This window comes from Engystomops pustulosus, chromosome 8, assembly GCF_040894005.1.
Source record: "Engystomops pustulosus chromosome 8, aEngPut4.maternal, whole genome shotgun sequence".
In the NCBI taxonomy this organism is placed as follows: domain Eukaryota; kingdom Metazoa; phylum Chordata; class Amphibia; order Anura; family Leptodactylidae; genus Engystomops; species Engystomops pustulosus.
The window spans coordinates 91651523-91669596 of NC_092418.1; the positions used below are offsets into that span (position 1 = coordinate 91651523).

The following is an 18074-nucleotide window of genomic DNA, read 5'->3' on the forward strand; positions in this document are numbered from 1 at the left end:
GGGAATGTAAGGGTGGGGGCTAGAGGGAGAGAACAGAGAGGAGCTCAGTGTCAGACAGAAGAGCAAGATGTCTGCCGACCCTAAACTCAGAAGGTACAGGGTCCAGGGGCAACCCAAATTGTGTACACCAATTATATTTATGAAATGCTGTATTTTTGTTAATAAAATTAAATTAGAGAATGTGTTATTTTGTTATTCTGAGAATATTTAAGAAACTTGTCGTTTTGGGAATGCCCCTTTATGGCTACATGCACATGTTCGCAATAGCAACGGCAAGCCACCTGGAGGAAGAGGGGGTGAATGCTCTACCCTCACCGTGGCGGGAAGCCGGGCAGGAATAGGACCTCATTTATATTTTTCAACACGGCTGCACGTCTTGGGCACAGTGCGGTGAGATGCAAAGTGCTCTCTGCATGGTGTCCGTGCATAATGTACAGCTTGCTGATGTCAAGGCCACTACATGCCACACTAACTAAATGTATCTTTGAAAACTGCTGTACAGCAGTACAACTATCCCTATATTGTTCCTCCCAATGCCTGTCAAGTTCCAGTCTGTTCATAATGTTGACTCACCAGCTATGGAATTGACCTCTTGTAAGTCTTTTCTTTGAAAGCTGATCCCTACTTCTTGACTTGACAAGTGGTGTGCTTTGTCTTCAGTTGAGCTACATCATTCTCCCCTCCCTGAGGAATGATGGAAATGATAAAAAGCTAGCAACAAGATAACAAGATGCATATAGACTTAAAAAATACTTTAATATGCTTGTATAAGGGCACTTGTGTATGGTATACAATCAATGACGTCGTATTCAATCAATGTGGCAGACGCATTCTCAGCTTGTATAGACTGATGCACTGATGACAAAATCTGAGGGAAGGGGGAATGAGGGAGCTGATTTCTCTTCACAAGTCTAAAACAGCTCATTCTTGAGGGGGGATGAGGTAGCAAGCTGAGTCATTCACCATAAGAAAAAGCAGGTCCTTTGTTAATTAATAAAAATTAAGAGTTAGTTGTACAGTGGTATAGTAGCAGTTTTAAAACATATGTTTAGTTAGTATTGGTTAGTTTAACTGACAGGTTCCCTTTCATTTTTAAACAAAAAACATTTAAAATTATGGGTAAAATCTAATATCTAACAAATCTAAAATAAAATGGAGTGTATGCACATTTTGAAAACCAAATGACAAAAGAATAATGTACCGTATATACTTGAGTATAAGCCGACCCAAGTATAAGCCAAGGCCCCTAATTTTACCACAAAAACCTGGTAAAACCTATATAAGTATAGTATAAGCTGAGTTTGGGTTTTTCAGCAAATTTTTTGTGCTGAAAAACTAGGCTTATACTCGAGTATATATGGTACTTCACATCATATGGCTACGACTACAAATTACTGAAACAGTTATTAAATGATAAAATAAAAAAAAATACTTTCATCATGATGTAAGTGATTAGAGTTAGTAAAACATTACAAATAATAAAAAGTAGTAAAACAAGAAACTGCTTGATTTTAGGTAAGAGACTCATTTACTGAAAAATACAAGTGGCTTCACATCAATATATTCTTTGCAGACTAACAAACATCTGATTACTTACAAAATTGTCCTTTTCATACCATTCGTATTTTAGGGGAAAATATATGGATTTTGATTTTTACTTGCGAGAAGGAAGAAGCTGCATTATTATCTAAACATAATTGTGCAAGTGCCAGCCTTCACTTTTTTTTTGTTCTGTTCTGAAAAATTGCTTAAAAATTACTTTACATTTATCCTGTAAAAAAAAATTGTCAAAATAGTCTGGAAGCACTTAGGTTCCAAAATAGTTGTTAAATGGCATGTGGGCAGCCGCACAATTAGCTCAAATGGGATTGCACTTTGTATTGTTAGATATGTTTTTTTATTTTACGTGGCTGAATGTGAGTTTGCGCTGAGGTAAATCAGTGAGTCAACATGGATTTTGTGAAGATTTTTATTTTTATCTATGAAAATTTTTTAAACATAAGCCATAGCAACACAAAACTGACGATCTGAGGTCCTTATGTGTTGCCATAAACGTTGTGGTTTTCTGTGACTTGGCACTTTTCTTAAATTTAGCCATGATCTTCTTATGGTAGCCGGTTATCTTCTCTGGCATGTATTGGACTAGTCTAGTGATGACGATTAGTATTGTGCATCTGGGTTCGACTAAGTTCCCAATGTATATTGGAACCTTTTGACTGTGACCCCTCAGCAGATGTTTGGGGAGATTAAAGGGGTTGGCAACTTTACCTCATTTTTTTTTGTAATGTGTGTGTTGGAGAGAGTATATTAGGTAATTTACCAAAATCCATCTAGTAATAGTTCTCCTCCGCTTTCTTGATATGTAAAGTGAAGCCTCCTGTCTATTACCTCATCAGCCAGAGATTCCTGTCCATAAAATGGCTGCAGATGGAGGGTCATGTGATCTCTACCTGTCCATGAACAATCTCCAGTTAGAGATCACATGACCCTCCATTTTATGGACAGGAATCTCTGGCTGATGAGGTAATAGACTGGAGGCTTCACTTTACATATCAAGAAAACAGAGCAGAACTTTTAATAGATGTATATTGGTAAATGATCATATATTTGCACAACACAATTACACACACATTACAAAAAAACATGAGGTAAAACGAATAAACCCCTTTAATTATCTGTTGAATGGGCCAACCTTTTGGGTCTCTGAGAGCTAAATTGTGGCCTGCGACTTCTGGTGGTGGGTTTCTGCCCACAAGCCTCGGATGTAAAATGGATAGCAAACATTTTATATGTTGAGTTCCTATGATCCTTTTGATCAATCTGCCCCGCCAAGAAACACAATGGGGCACATTTACTTATCTGTCCTGCGCGCTATCCCCGATCAGGACTGCCCGACGATCCTGCGTTGTAGCGCGATTCACGTGCGCCCGATTTGCTGCCTCTGTCGCTTCCCTGCTCAGGTCCGCCGGAGTTCACCTTCTTCTTCCCGGTGTATGTAAATGCTTGGTATTGAGACACAATTTAAATGTTAAATCCAGCGCTCAGTCCGAATCCGTCAGATCGTCCAACGGCCATCCCACGATTTGTGTTGCGTGAAAGCCGGTGCTGATGCACCAAAATCTGATGGCGTGCGCCAAAAACCCCTTCTAAATGCGGCGCACATCGGAATTCGTCGGGTATTCCAACGTTAGTGCGGACCCTTAGTAAATGAGCTCCAATGCTGCAGTTTCTATGTCTGACTTGCACAAATGGAACATTGACGTATTAATTTCAATGGACCCATGCACATAAACTTGTTTTTCACATATCCGTGTGAAGACTGGAGCAGGTCCTATTCCTGGCCATATTTGCAGCTCAGGCCTTCCTTGAGGGCGCATTCACACAATGGGGGACATTTACTTACAGTGTCGGTGTCTGCATTGGCTTTGTTACCGACCTGCTCTCGGAAAGAAGACACACATTTAATATTGTAGAGCTGTGCAGAGACATTTCTGGCGCCGAGACCATTTTCTGTCCCTGGGACAAAATCTGTCCCGAGCACCAGAAATGTGTCCAACAGTCCCTGCTAGACCAGTTTTCTTTTGGTCTACTTTCCGTCAGTTTACACCGCCCAAAAAGGGCTGCGACACATAGTAATTGTGTCTGAGTTTCCACTCCGCCAAAGCCACGCCCCTTTTCGGAGAAGAGTCGGAGCAGACGGAAAAAGGCATTTTTTCTGTCCCCGACAGCTAATAAATAGGTCGGAGAGCAGAACATGTGGTGAGAGCGCCACAAAACTGGCGGAAACGCCATAGTAAATGTCCCCCAATGAGTTTCGTAGCACTTTTTGATGCTATTTTAACGCATTCCAAAGGATCACATGTTGACGTGACGTTGTGATTTACCAAATGCAATGGAAACGCAATGTTACTTCAACATGTGATCAAGGTTGAAGACTTTGGAATGGGTCAAAAACGCATATAAAAACGTGATGCTACGTCGCAGAAATCTGTGGAAAACTGAAAAATAAGGACGCCACAAAGGCCTCATCTGTGTTCTGTCTGTAATTACAGTTCAGTTTATACGGGTAGGTAACTTTAATCATGTGACCCTTCAAGAGGTTGACACAAGCTAGAGACATGGATTGCTAGGATTTTTAAAGCTCGTCTATATGGTGTGTCACAAAACATCATAGAGTCTTAACTAGGTAATGATTAGTGATGTGAAGGGGGGTGCTTGTATGCTGGGGGATTTGGTCTATTGTGTTCAAATCCAAATAAGTCTATTGTCCCCAAAATGTGTTATCAGGGCTACTGACTACTTACTGTAAGATCAATAGTCAATTATTTTGCTAAAAGTGCACAAATTTTTAAGCACTTTTTGTGATTTCCATGATTTTGGAAAGTGGGTGGGAAAGTAGATATAGTTGCCAAAAACTTCCAAAAAATTGTTGCAGCATTGTTATTTTTCTGTGGACTTGGAATCTACTTGATCACATCCCTATGTTTTTCATAATTACCAGAACCCAACATTAAACGCGCATCCTGTAATTTGTACATTATTTCATACATATAGTTTTGCAGCATTGCCGTCTAATATAAATCTGCATGAATTTTTCCACTTCATATGTCCACAGACACCACTACTTAGACCTTTTGTCAAGGACAGGGTGTGTGTACACAGAGTTGTTTGTATGCAGACCTCATCCATGGACATTCTATATGTAAACAGATAATATGTTTCATGGAATCCTCAACCATCGGAGATAAAAAGAATATGGTCAGTGTTACCTGCCAAATTGCAATTTCTCTATGGATTAGTCAGATTTGCACTCTGTAAACATTACAGGGTTGTCCTTGAGGTTTTATTTTCTGACTTTTCCAGCAACTGTGTAGGTCTTAAGGGAACCAATACCGAATGTGAGAGGAATCAACCCGTCACCCCCACTAAACTAGCAGCCACTCTTTTATGTGAAATCTCACTTGTTTACCTATAAAAACAATCTCCCCACAAATATGACCCATCTCTTATCATCCCATTTTCACATGAGATGAGTCAAGATTAGTTGTTGCAAGTGTTGTGTCACTTCAGAAGCCCCAATCTTTGATTATTTAGCACCTAGAAACATGCTTTTATGTCATAATAAAGAGGTATTCTCACCTGGGTATTCACATTTCATTTAATTCATCTGCCATATACATACATTTCTTCAATTCAAATATTTCCCATAGATGTAGCAAGGATATGACCACCGCTGCTGTAGTGATGGCACAAAGAAACAAATAGATTTACATATGGGGGCAGATTTATCAAGCTGCCTTAGAGTAAGAATGTGCTTAGTTGTCCATGGCAATTAATTACAGCTCATCTTTCATTTTACCAGTGCTGTGATTTGTTGCCATTGGCAACTAAGCACATTCTTCATTTTATGCAGCTCGATAAATCTTCCCCATGATGTCTAGGTGGTCAGTCAGGCCTCTGTAGCACTTGCTTTGTCACTGCTGGAACAGCGCAGTGGTGGTCTTATCCAAGGACTCCTTGGTAGGTTAAAATTAATGGGGTTGTCTAACTATAATAAAAAGTATGCAGGTGGGTTGGAGAGAAAATCTACTTACCCTTTTTACTGCCCTAAGCCACCATACCTCGGTGCCATGCCCCTGTTTGTTTAGAGGGGAATGACTGGCATGGGTAGGCGTGCTGGGAGCGCTGGAAAAGGTACCGTGTATACTCGTGTATAAGCCGAGTTTTTCAGCACAAAAAATGCGCTGAAAAACGTCCCCTCGGCTTATACACGAGTCAATACAACATACATTGTCCCCGACGTGCAGCGCTGCTCCCCCGATGTCTGCGCGGCTCCTCTTCTGGCTGCCATGTTTTTCTACCAGGCAGCGCCTAGTATGACGTCAGCAACGGTCATACTAGGCACCATCCGGGGAGAACAATGGCGGCGCCCAGTGCGATGTACAGAAGGCAGAAGACAGGCGCGGAAGCCAGAAGACCAGAAGAGGAGCCGCGCAGACATCGGGGGAGCAGCGCTGCACATCGGGGCCACCGGAGGGTGAGTATATAAGTTTTTTTTTTTAATGCTGGGCAGGCTGTATACTACTGGGGTCAGGCTGGCCTGTGCTGTATACTACTGGGGGCAGTGCTGTATACTACTGGGGGCAGTGCTGTATACTACTGGGGGCAGTGCTGTATACTACTGGGGACTGGCTGTATACTACTGGGGGCAAGCTGTATACTACTGGGGGCAAGCTGTATACTACTGGGGGCAAGCTGTACACTACTGGGGGCAAGCTGGCTACAAACTAGGGGTTCTGTGACCAATGCATTTCCCACCTTCGACTTATACTCGAGTCAATAGGTTTTCCCAGTTTTTGATGGTAAAATTAGGGGTCTCGGCTTATACTCGGGTCGGCTTATACTCGAGTATATACAGTAAGTAGAGGTTTTTTCTTTGTACAGCAAAATACAAACGTGAATAACCATATCTGAATAAGCCCTTTTTTGGGGATTTTTTTTTTTTGCTGATCATGGGCTTCCATTGTTGTCAGTGGTCAGCAAAAAAACTGTGCAGTACACGGATATCTGCCCCCCCTCCACCCTTCAGATGATGTTGCGGAACTAGATTTTTTTGCCATCTAATTTTTGCCAACATTGATTTTGGATGAGAGAGAAAAATGGATGCCATAAAAAATGGATGGCCCTGTAGAAATGCGTCGGGGCTAATCCAGTTAAATGTAATTTCAATCAAGGAGCCATAGTTGTGTGCGAGATGAGACATAGCACTGCAATTAAATACATCGCCATTTCTACTACATGAGGCTGGTTACACTTGACCGTGGTCAGTCTGTTAATTACGGGCCTTGTGCTGGCCGAATTTCATGGCTGAACAAAGTGCTGGAGATGGGACTCTGGGCATTGTAGTAATATATGATGCAAGGAGCCCCACAGAACAGTAGTGCTGAACTGGAAACATGATGCGCACTGTGGCGGTCAGTGAAATCCGGCCACGTTACGTTATTAACGGACTGACTACGGTTGTGCGCAGACAGTCTTATTCCAATATATGGATGACATGGACTTTACGACCATTTTAAGGACATGAATAATGCTTCCTTTTATTAATATTACCAGCTGTAAATTTTTTGTGTGCACCTGCTTGTACCTCTCAGTAAGCTGCTGCTTTAAGTAAAAAACAAACATGCATATATATATATATATATCTATATATAGATAAATATGTGTATATATAGATATATATGTGTATAATAATATGTGTATGTATGGATGGATAGATATAGACGTATAGATATATAATGCACACACACACATTTCAGTATTTTAATTTTGTGAAAGGAAGAAAAAGAAAAACCAAAATGGGCAGAGGAAAAAAAAAAATTCCGACTGCCGGCTCGTGCGCGCGCACCTCTCATAGTTGTGGCAGCGGGGACGCGCACACCTAGCATGAGATACCAACACTGATGGAGAAGAAAAAAAAAAAGGGGGGGGGGTCGTTCGGCGCATGCGTGGGGGAACTCTCGCGTCACCAGGATTTGGTGGCGACGCGAGACTTTTGCGACGCATGCGCGGTGCCGTATGGTGAGTGTGTGCCCCCCCCACCCCCTAAAGGTGCCGGTACTCAGTGCCCGTTGAGTACCGGCAGAGACTAAGCAGCGCCGTGTGTAGGTACTAGAGGGCGCCCCTATGCTCTTGTGGCTGGCAAGCAGCGATCTGAACGGTGGGTGATGTGATCTCTTGTGTAAGTGACTACTAGGGAAGAGTCTGAAGTTTTGCATTTGACACTTTTTGCAAGATGGAAATGCTGTGTGCAGTGCAGTACGTGCTGGAGCCATGAGAGGCCTGGGGATGTGGCCGTGCACTCAGTGCTGTGCATTGCCTCTGGTGCCCTGCACCCTGAGCTGCAGCAGTGTAGGCCAAAGCTTAAAGGGCAAGTAGCCAGTGACCTGACAATTGCATCCTGCATTCATGCAGCCTATAGCATGGCCTATGTGACCTCAGGCGACGGATCTGACCCCTAACCTGCGCCCTGACCCTGTCCGGCCACTGGCTGCAGGGTCTGGACCGTGCCGATGCGCAGGATGCACCGGATTTCCATGCATTTTTTGGGCACCGGTCTCTTTCTAACCCAGTGACATATGACTGGTGTAACCCCAGAGGTGCGGCTCACTCTCTGCTGTAAAAAGTGATAATTCTGGAAATCTGATGATATTTACTGAATTAATATGCATGAATTTCTTGTGTAGGGTTTATGGCATCGGGGCCTGGTAGTGACAGGAGACTCTGCCCCCGATGACAACTGCTGGAAGTGGATGTAACCAGAGCTGTGATCATGTCACCGAGCTACAGCGCAGGCCTCAACCACAAGCCTGTACTATCTTGTACTATACATTGATGCTTACTTTTTATGTTCTAAGAATATGCTTAGATTTTTATCTTTTCTGTGTTTTTTTTTTTTTTTTTTTATTATTGCCAAAATTGATAACTGCTATGTCTTTTCCATTATTTGTTCGCCATATATTTAAGTCATATTTTGTTGTTTTTGTTCTGGAATTTTTTTTGGATGGAATAAGATTTGATAAATGACCGTAGCCATAAAAAATAAGATATAGAAGTTTATTTTATGTTTTGATCTTTTGTTATTGAGCATTACGTTTAGCTCAGGCCTAGTTCACACCTGCGTTGGGACCTCCATTGTCTTCAGTTACTAAAATTAAAATAATCCAAGTCTGACGGAGCTGTTATGATGTCAATCGGTGTGCCCTTAGGTTTGTGCCCGTTTGCGCCACTTCCGTTATTTGAGATTGGGGGGGGGGGGGGGTGTTGTCAGATTTTTTTCTGGTCAAATAAGCCCTAACGGAAATCGTGCGAAGTGGGATGCTAACGGAAGCCATTAAAAGTACATGTACATGTAAGGCCCCTTACACACTAGCAAATGTAACGCTTCCAGCTTGCTTGAACACCTGGCCCAGACGCTAAGCAACAGGCCAATATTCCATCCAGCACATACTGAGAGTGTGATCGAAATTGGACACATCACACTCGCTAGTGTCTATGGTGCCTTAGACTTTTGTTAAAAACCATTATAATGACACAGGTCAACCTACGGGGACGAGCCTCGGCCTGATTACATGTGTTTCTATGAAAATTTAATTGAATTTTAATGCAAGACGTCGGCTTCTGGTCACCAATTTGCTTATGTTTCCATAGAAATGCATATTCGATCAGACTGTGGCCCGTACACTAGCGCTGCGTGTGACCGCACCCTTAGAGTAGCATCAATGTGTTTTTTTTTCTAGGTGATCACCTACTTCTTCAGTACTGCTCTTTACACGGTAAAAACTTGAAAAAAAAAAAGATTGAACTCTATAGTAACTAATTTCTCTAAAAATGTCTAATTTTTGTTATGCAGGTGTCATGGATGAACTCCACAGCTTGGACCCTCGGCGGCAGGAATTGCTGGAGGCCAGATTTACTGGAGGTGTCAGCGGCAGCACTGGAAGCACCGGTAGTTGTAGCGTCGGTGCAAAAGTAAGTACAATAGAGAGCCTTAGGCTACAATCACATATGATGTTTTTGATTTGCAAAGGCTAATTTGGACAGCAGCAGGGGATGTAGTCTGTATGTTCACCATGTTTTTTCCACAACTGCATTTTTGGGCATCCCTCGGGATCAAAAAGAAGTCGCCAAACAGTGCCCAGTTCAACTTTCCTTTCTAGGTCTAGCCTGCTTATTCAGTCTTGGGTGTACATCCTCATGGGCGATTTCTTCTTTATGGCGCATGGCATAGCAGGAGAAGTGTAATCCTCTTGTTCTTGCTCTTCATCATTCCGTTCTGTGATGTGGGAGAAGAGGTCACTGCACATGTTATGTCGCTCTTCTGGTACCACATTTAAATTTAGTAATCTCCATTAAAGACGCCATGCACATCTTCTCGGTCCCGAAACAGCTGGTTGATGGTCGGTCTTTGTGTTTTTTGTATGTCTTCGGTGTGTAAAAAGTCCACAAAAAAAAAAGCAAATCCCTCTAAATAATGTCACTAGTTTGTCCCAACCCCTTGAAGGGACACATGGTTGTGTTACCTGATCTACAAATGCATGTGGCAAAAGGATGACACCCCCATTGCAATCATATTTTTCACATTTTCCTGGTCTTTTAACGGGTCCACGCAACCACAGACGAGAATAGGACATGCTCTGAGTTTTCTACAACCTCCACACAGTTCCGTGTAAAACACCTCCATGTGCATGGATCCATTAAGATGAATGCATCGGTGTGCCGTCACATAAAAACAAGAAACACCGATGAAAACACACGCACGTAGCCCAAGGCCTGACATGTCACGTGATATGACAAAATCAATTTTGCTACATACATGTAAATTTAGCTTGACCTTACAATTGCTATTGTGTCATTTCTTGCACTTGGAAACAATTTTGGAAGAATTTTTAAAATAATATTATCTTTTATTATCAGAAATGCCACGTTTGTTTTTAGGAGTTCCTGTATCACCTGCAGGCTGATCGAAAAGTCATACCCACCATTTATGCTCAGCAGAATACAGAGTGCTGAGTCTGGGGAGGGGTGAAGACTAAGGCTTCACATAGGGTTTATTGGAGCAGCAATTTCTGTGACCATTCACTTGTGTCAATATCTATGTTCTTTCTGCAGAAACGCCCCTATCCAGATGTTTTTTTTTTTAAGGAAACCTACCATTTAGAATGGCAGGGGTAAGTTGTAAGTACCGAGCACCAGCTCAGGGTGAGCTGGTGCCGGTACTTACTTTTGTTAGTGTTATAAACCGCGGTATCGGAACAGAACAGGCTTCGGCGCTGCGTGCGCACGATCGTGCGCGCGCCTACATAGGAAATAGCGGAGATGTTGCGCGCGCACGATCGTGCGCACGCAGCGCCGAAGCCTGTTCTGTTCCGATACCGCGGTTTATAACACTAACAAAAGTAAGTACCGGCACCAGCTCACCCTGAGCTGGTGCCGGTACTTACAGCTTACCCCTGCCATTATAACTGGTAGGTTTCCTTTAAGCCACAGAAATTTTTGCAACAAATTTTTGGCTTCATGGGCTGATTGTGATTTCTTCCCCAGCGGGGAATTGGGGGATGTTGAGAGAGTGACCTTATGGTATTGCTATATAATGAGCAGCCTAATGTATTTTTAAAGCCGCACCAAATGTGCAGCTTTTTTTTTTAAAGGGATCTTTTACCGCTTGTCATTATTCATCTTGGGTATAAGCTCACAAATTGGCCAACGTTATCTGCTGCCCTTCCTGGTGTAGATATTTGCACAAGCATCCAAAATATAATGCAATGCACCCAGTTGTTTATAACTTCCCATGTTTTTTTTTTTTGGTTGTAGTTTGGCGCTCACTAATGTTTCATTTGTCAGGGGAGGAAATATGCCACAAAGGCAGTAGATATGTTCTGAATAACAAAATACGCAGCCTCTGGTCCACCACGGTGGGATTGAACACTGCAGATCTTTTCACCTAACCAGCCACTTAGATTATGGTGACACAATGTGGCCACAAAGGTCCCAGCTTTGTGACTTTTCCAATTTCTTCATCTTGGTTTAATTTATCTTTTTACGGGTAAGTCCCAGCACAATCCTCAATCTTGATTCTACCATGACCTACCAATGATGTTAGTAGTTATATCTAGAGGTAATTTCTGAGCATCACTTACTAAAAGTTAAAGCCACATGAAATGAAATGAGAATGGCGAAGTTTCCTATCGTTATGTAGATCATTGATGTAATTAAATGACCACTTTATTAGAGACGCCAATTTATTCGTATTTATGGAAATACAACAAATACAGTCACTAATTTAGTGAACACATTTTCGTTGGATTGTCCTATTCAAGCAATCGAAGTGACTGAGAATTGAGCATGTTCATCATCGCTGCTTGTATTTTTAAAAAACTGTGTACGTTGTGTTTTCTTTTCAAAATGTCCAGCACAAGGGGATCATATTTACGTAAACCAGATGTCGGAGATGTGGGGTTCTGATGTAGATGCAGCAGTGATATGAGCGCAATAAGTTGCTTATTCTGCAGTGTTTGTATCTAAATACACAGTTCATTGTTCCCTTCTATCCATAGACCATAAGGGGGGACTGACAGTTTAGGTGTCGTTTTTGAAAAACGATAATGACGGAAAGAGCTTTAGTTTAGTCGTCGATATTTTGTGCCCATCCTGGAAGACTTCTACCCCCTTTTTTTTTTTTAATGGCACCCGTGTATCATGCAACACATTGCTGTGATTCTGAAGGTTAAGGGAGTTCAAATATATAATAGATGGGTGTCTCTTACAACGTGGAAATACACTGTGTCATAGGGTTTGGCATAGAGTTTAGTTAACCATTTTACTGTTAAAGTGGTTGTCCGTGACCGTAATAAAACATTGGTGGAAGGGAGGGCGCTGTTTTTAAAAAAAAAAATAAACATGTACTTCCCTCCGTGGTCCCTGCCGGTGTCCTGCTCTTTCATCTGTCCAGTCTGTGCTTCGGGAAACAAACAGGGGCACGGACTGGAGAGATGGCAGCGGGGGACGCCGGGAGGGACCGCCAAGGTAAGTACATGTTTTTTCTTTATGCAGCCCCCTCCCATACCACCAATGGGTTTTTTTTTACAGTTTCGGACAACTTCTTTAAGACAAGATTTTACAATGCCCATTTTTTCCATTAAATATGACTAACCCTGCGACAAATAGATCCAGGCACTGTGACTTTGGTCCACTTCTTAGATTTGATATCCAAGAAGGAAAGGCTCTGGTAACCCTTCGGGTTCATTACCATAGTTTTAAACTATGATTTTCCACGGAAGTAGGTCATGGATAAAACGTATAAAAAGATTAACACAGTCACAGGGCCTTGACCAATTAGTAAGTGTCCCTGGTTTATCAGGCTTTATTTTTATGGTAAATTTCCTTTTAAAGGGGGTTTGCCACTATTCTTCAGGTATTGTGTAGGGGGAAGGATAATAGGTAATTTACTAATATACATCTGTTCGAGGTTCTACACCACACAAACGTAAAGTCAAGCAATAGCAGATTTAATGTACAGTCACAAAGCGCTGCACAGCCACGCACATGGGGAAAGATAGAGCTTGCTCTACCTTTTTCCCATGTACGGCGCAGAATGGTGCCATCTATGGGGACGTTTATGTGGCCGCGTATACACCCCTCCCCACCTCAGATGGCCGTCTGAATGTACCCTTAATCTTCAGAAATAGTCAGATTTCTGACCGGCTGTCGTTTCACTGCAGCAGTTCACAGGTTGATATAAGGTTACATGACCGAGCACAGATCTCCGCTCACATACCCCTCTGCAGCGGCAGGGAAACTCTGCGTGACCCCATGGCACTGTGAATTCCTGCACACAATGCCATTGGCAGGATTGAGCGGTCATTGTGACGTTTCGATCCTGTACTGCAACCGGGGGGAGATATTATCAGTCCTGTAACACTGGCCCCCGTATTAAGCTTCATACTAAGCAATGTGTGATCCCATGATTACCTGGAGCAGAAGGGTTGATAGACGACATGCTGAGAAGATGCAATGTGCATCCTCTTTAGATGTTGTATATACAGATCACTGATAAAATTTCAAATAGGGGGCTGGTAGAAATGAGTGGACCTGCCTTTCGCGCTCAGGGTACGTGTTTGGTCCTGCGACCAGGACGCAATGTTTGGCCGCCAATCCGGCAAATCGACGCCTCTTGCAACTAGCCATGGCGTTAATTTGCCGGATTGGTTGTTTGACTGCCAATCTGCAATTATTTCTGGGTCGCGTGGCCAAACCAGAACATTGACTTCGGGCCCACTCATCTCTAGTGGCCGACATGGGCCACAGTCTGGTCTGGGTGGCCGCCATAGTTTGGGCATGGGGGAACTAGGGCGACGGCCATAGTCCGGACAGTGGGGCACTGGGGCTTTAGAACAAACTGGCTGTAATGATTGTCTTGCTGCATAAATATTTGTCTAATTTATACTATATATGCCTAGGAGTTATTTATATGTATTACTGAAAATTTCATAGTCCTCGGCTGAAAAATACTGCTCAAATATGGTGAAAGGAGTATTATTACCCTTCTGGAAAAATGTTAGTGCGCCCTCTGGCCAGAGCTATTACTTCTGTGTTTTGCTTCTATGTTTCTTGGCCCCAATTGATTTACATTCGTAGTTAAAGATGTGCCAAGGCAGTAGCACCAAACAAGGAGAGCGGCTTTCAAAAGCCACCTCTAAATCACTCACCCGGACGATAAAAGCCTGTTACTAAAACAGCTGCAAACAGTGTGAAAATGCAGACCAGCCATCCAGTGTTAGGCCTTGCTAGCAGGGCAAAAACAGGTGAAGGGGAGTTCAGTTCGGGCAGAGTCTCTTACAGACTTTGCGTCTTCTACCAAGAGCGTGGTGCTCTATGAAATCCCTTTAATGGAGCATGGGTTACAGTCAAGTGGGTATATTACATCTTTTCCCTCAAAACTGTATAAGAATGTGTTCAGCTCCTCCTGCTGTATGGTGTGCTGCTGGCAGATCCGGTGGCACTTTCACATTGATGGGTCAAGGTCCGTGCTGTTTAAAGGGATCCCATATCTACTATACACTTGCATTCTTTTACATTGTGACAGGATGACATGATGGGTTTCGTCTGATACACTCACTTTGTAAATGTGCAGGATTTACTGGACCAAGCCTTCAATCGCAGAACTGAACTCGCCATGTCCGTTCAGTTAAGTGATTCTAGGTTCAGTCTAGGAAAGTTTATGGAGCAAGTTTGTGTGGAGCAACCTCAGTTGTAGGTAACAAGCTGTAAAAAAAAATCCTCATAGATCCAGGCACCGTTACTGTGGTAATTTTGTATGTGTTATCTATGGCCTCTTTTCTTCTTCAATCAAGTTTTAAAATTATTAAATTATTAAGTTTTATATTAATAAGCCAGAAGTGCTTTGGGAGGCGTACGAGCCCCTCCATGCTGTAACCAAAGAAAGCAGGAATTTGGAAAATATATTCAGTTGCCATTTGGATAGTGTAAAATAATGGTCTCAAAACAAAAAAAAAATGCATGCATCAGGTTTTTTTTTTGGTTGCATTTTTCATTTTAATTTTGAGTTCAAATATTGAGGGGATTGGTGGTTGTGAGGTGTCACGGCTCACCTGGTATGTGGTAGACCGGTCACCGGGACCATATACTGTATTTTTCAGACTATAAGGCGCACAAAAACTCCTTTGATTTTCTCAGAAATCAAAGATGCGCCTTATAGTCCAGTGCGCCTTATATATGAACCTACTTACAGATAACCGCTGCCTTGCACTGTGCGCAGGTCTGGCACCTGCTGGTCATTCATCCTTATAATCAGGTGCGCCTTATAGTCCTGTACGCCTTATATATGAACCTAGACGTTTTAGCAGGCATTTATGGATGGTGCGCCTTATAATCCGGTGCGCCTTATTGTCCGAAAAATACTGTATAATAAATCTCAGTATTAAAGAGGGTGCCAACTGGTCCTCTCCATTCCTCAGTCCATGTGGGTGAGGTTGCCGTTTCCTGATCCCCCCAGTTTGATTCTCCGAGCACACCTTTCCTGAATAGCAGTGATTCCAGTTGTTAACCCCTCTTTACGGCACCTCCAGCCATCATCTCATTAATCTTTCACTGTTCTCTAATTAATTTGGGAAGTTGCCGGCGCGAGATACATTGAGAGCAAAGGCATGCAAAACCACAAGATGGCTGAACGGGAACAATCTGTTGTCTCATTAGTAACCAACGCTGCTTGAAGAGCCGGCGCTTCCTTCAATGTGAATTGTAAACAGTGGATGTTGCCAGGGTTGAGGTGTCAGTAGAGGTTTCATGTTGTAATGAACACAAGACAGAAGCGATTGTCGAGTGCTGATTCCTATGACTGCGGCCTGGCCGAGCAGTGATTAGCAGTCCCGGAGTATTTGTGGTTTCCTCGAGAAACACGGCACTCCAGCACTTCTTAAAGGGGCGGGATGACTTGGGCTAAGCTATGGTGGAGTTTTCTTGTCCACATGCCCGTTACCCACAATTATATCTATTTTCCCACAGCTGTTTATAAAATTTAAGCTGAGCTCTGACTGGTTTCCATGGGCTACAAGAACATTTTTACCTCAGACACTTCAGATGAATCTTCCCCAGGCATTCTAAGTTCAATCTGGTAAATCCCTTAAAAGGGTTTTCCCACAAACAAAAGTTAGGCTCTATCTCGAGGATTGGGCTCAACTTGCTGATCTGTGGGGGTCTCAGTGATGACCCCCCTCCCCCCCACACACACACACAGATCACGAAAACGAGGGGCCTGATTTTGTCCCACGTACCACCGTTGAATCCCTCGTCGCCTGGTCAGACCAATGGAGCAGGTGGCCGTGCATGACCGTTCTGCTCCTTTAATCTATATGGAGCTGACGGAAATTGCTGAGCGCCGCGCTCACCTGAGACCTGCACTGATCAGCAAGCTCTGCCCGATCCCGTGGATAGGACCTAACTTTTGTTCGTGGGAAAATCCCTTTAAGAACATGGAATGAGTCTGTCAGACCAAGCTCGCTCATAGGCAACAGGTTTAATAGAGGATCGCCCAATTATAGACTAATCGGAGAGTGGGGTGATAAACCATACATAGGATTGTATAGGCCGGTGCTTTAGTGTTCCTTTATACAGAACGGTAAATGCAGAAGAATCATTAAAATTCTGCTTCACATATTGTATCTCTACAGCCGATGATTCTTTTGCACACTACAATGGTACTGTAGTCAGTACCATTGGGATCCATTATTGTACACGTCATTTTGTGGCTACATATTTCATTTTTTCAAGTTTTAAAAGGGAATATTTGCATTTGTTTTTATATATGTTCCCTATTGGAAGCACAGTACATTTAGTAGTGTTATCAGCATTGTGACATCCCACAAGTTTTAGTTTTTCGTATTTTCGCCATTTGATTTGCTGTATATGATGATGTGACACGTCTCTTGTATTTCTGTGTCGTGTACGTTGCTCACTTTGTTTATTCTGTCCTACCTGTCTTTACTCAACAGGCCTCAACAAACAATGAAAGCTCCAACCACAGCTTTGGGAGTCTGGGCTCTTTAAGCGACAAAGAGTCAGAGGTATGTTTACCGTGTGTGGCGGATTGTGTCTTCCCTGACGTGTGACCGTGTTATACTTAGCTTTTTTTTTTTTTTTTTTTTTACGTTTTTCCTCTTCCCGGTATTGGGAGAATGTTAGCGCTCATAAGACAGTCTTGTCAATTCTAATTTTTATTCAGAGTATTTATAGATTGTAATCGCGTTTCGCCAGTCTGACGGCTGCCATTCACGCATCACATTTCAGAACGAGGCAGCGATTTAAAGAGCCCGTACTTCTAATCATAGGATGCCCTTATAAAGGCACAAGCTGTTCCTGCCTGTGCACCTGTATGTATCACGCTTATTATGTCATAAAAATATTTGGACTAGGTTTACATGGCCAAGGAACCAACCGCGTGAGCTGAAGTTTAGGCAGTAAACGGCAATACATTTTGTGATGCATTAATTTTGGGCTCTGTTGAATATAATCTATAATAAATTATTGTGGTCTTATACACTTGTACTCACCTTGTACTGGGGATACTTCTTGCGTATCCTCCATGCGTTTAACCAACTCTTTACATCCTTTTAGAGTGTAGTGGGAATTGTCCCTCTAGCCACGCCATATTTGAACAATCACAGTTTTTTTTTGGAGCTCTAGTGTCAAATAGGTGGAGCTAAGCTGTGTGCTGCAACCCGGGACCACCCATTTGACATTTTAGATCCCAATTAGAAAATAATTGCAGTCCTGTAGAAGTTGATGGGTTGTGGTCACACATGGAAAATTCTGCTCTGTCCCCAAGAAGGACTTGAGGACCCCTATTCCAATAATCAATGATGGTGGCTAGGAGAAGAGTTTTATTTCTAGTAAAAAAAAAAATCCCTTTGAGCAACATTTTTCTGGCTTTTGACAAATTTTGCATTTATTACGTCTCCAGTTTAGTTATATTAATTGTGAATGATTGATTCTTTCTT

General features: G+C 42.6%; 1 protein-coding gene and 1 long non-coding RNA gene across 7 annotated transcripts in view; one reads left to right on the forward strand and one right to left on the reverse strand.

Annotated features, from left to right (window-relative positions):
- Positions 1–2407, reverse strand: part of LOC140074770 (uncharacterized) — a 59154-nt gene extending 56747 nt beyond the window's left edge. For both annotated transcript variants that reach the window (XR_011849272.1, XR_011849271.1), the window contains exons 1-2: positions 2321–2407; positions 574–684 (exon numbers count right to left, since the gene is read on the reverse strand). This is a non-coding gene — a long non-coding RNA (uncharacterized lncRNA). The remainder of the gene's footprint in view (positions 1–573; positions 685–2320) is intronic.
- Positions 1–18074, forward strand: part of TLK1 (tousled like kinase 1) — a 203639-nt gene that overhangs the window by 155226 nt on the left and 30339 nt on the right. For 2 of the 5 annotated variants that reach the window (XM_072121751.1, XM_072121750.1), the window contains exons 4-5: positions 9413–9531; positions 17070–17141. In XM_072121751.1, coding sequence (XP_071977852.1) covers positions 9413–9531; positions 17070–17141 — 191 coding nt within the window. The other 3 variants (XM_072121755.1, XM_072121753.1, XM_072121754.1) reach the window with 3 other exon arrangements.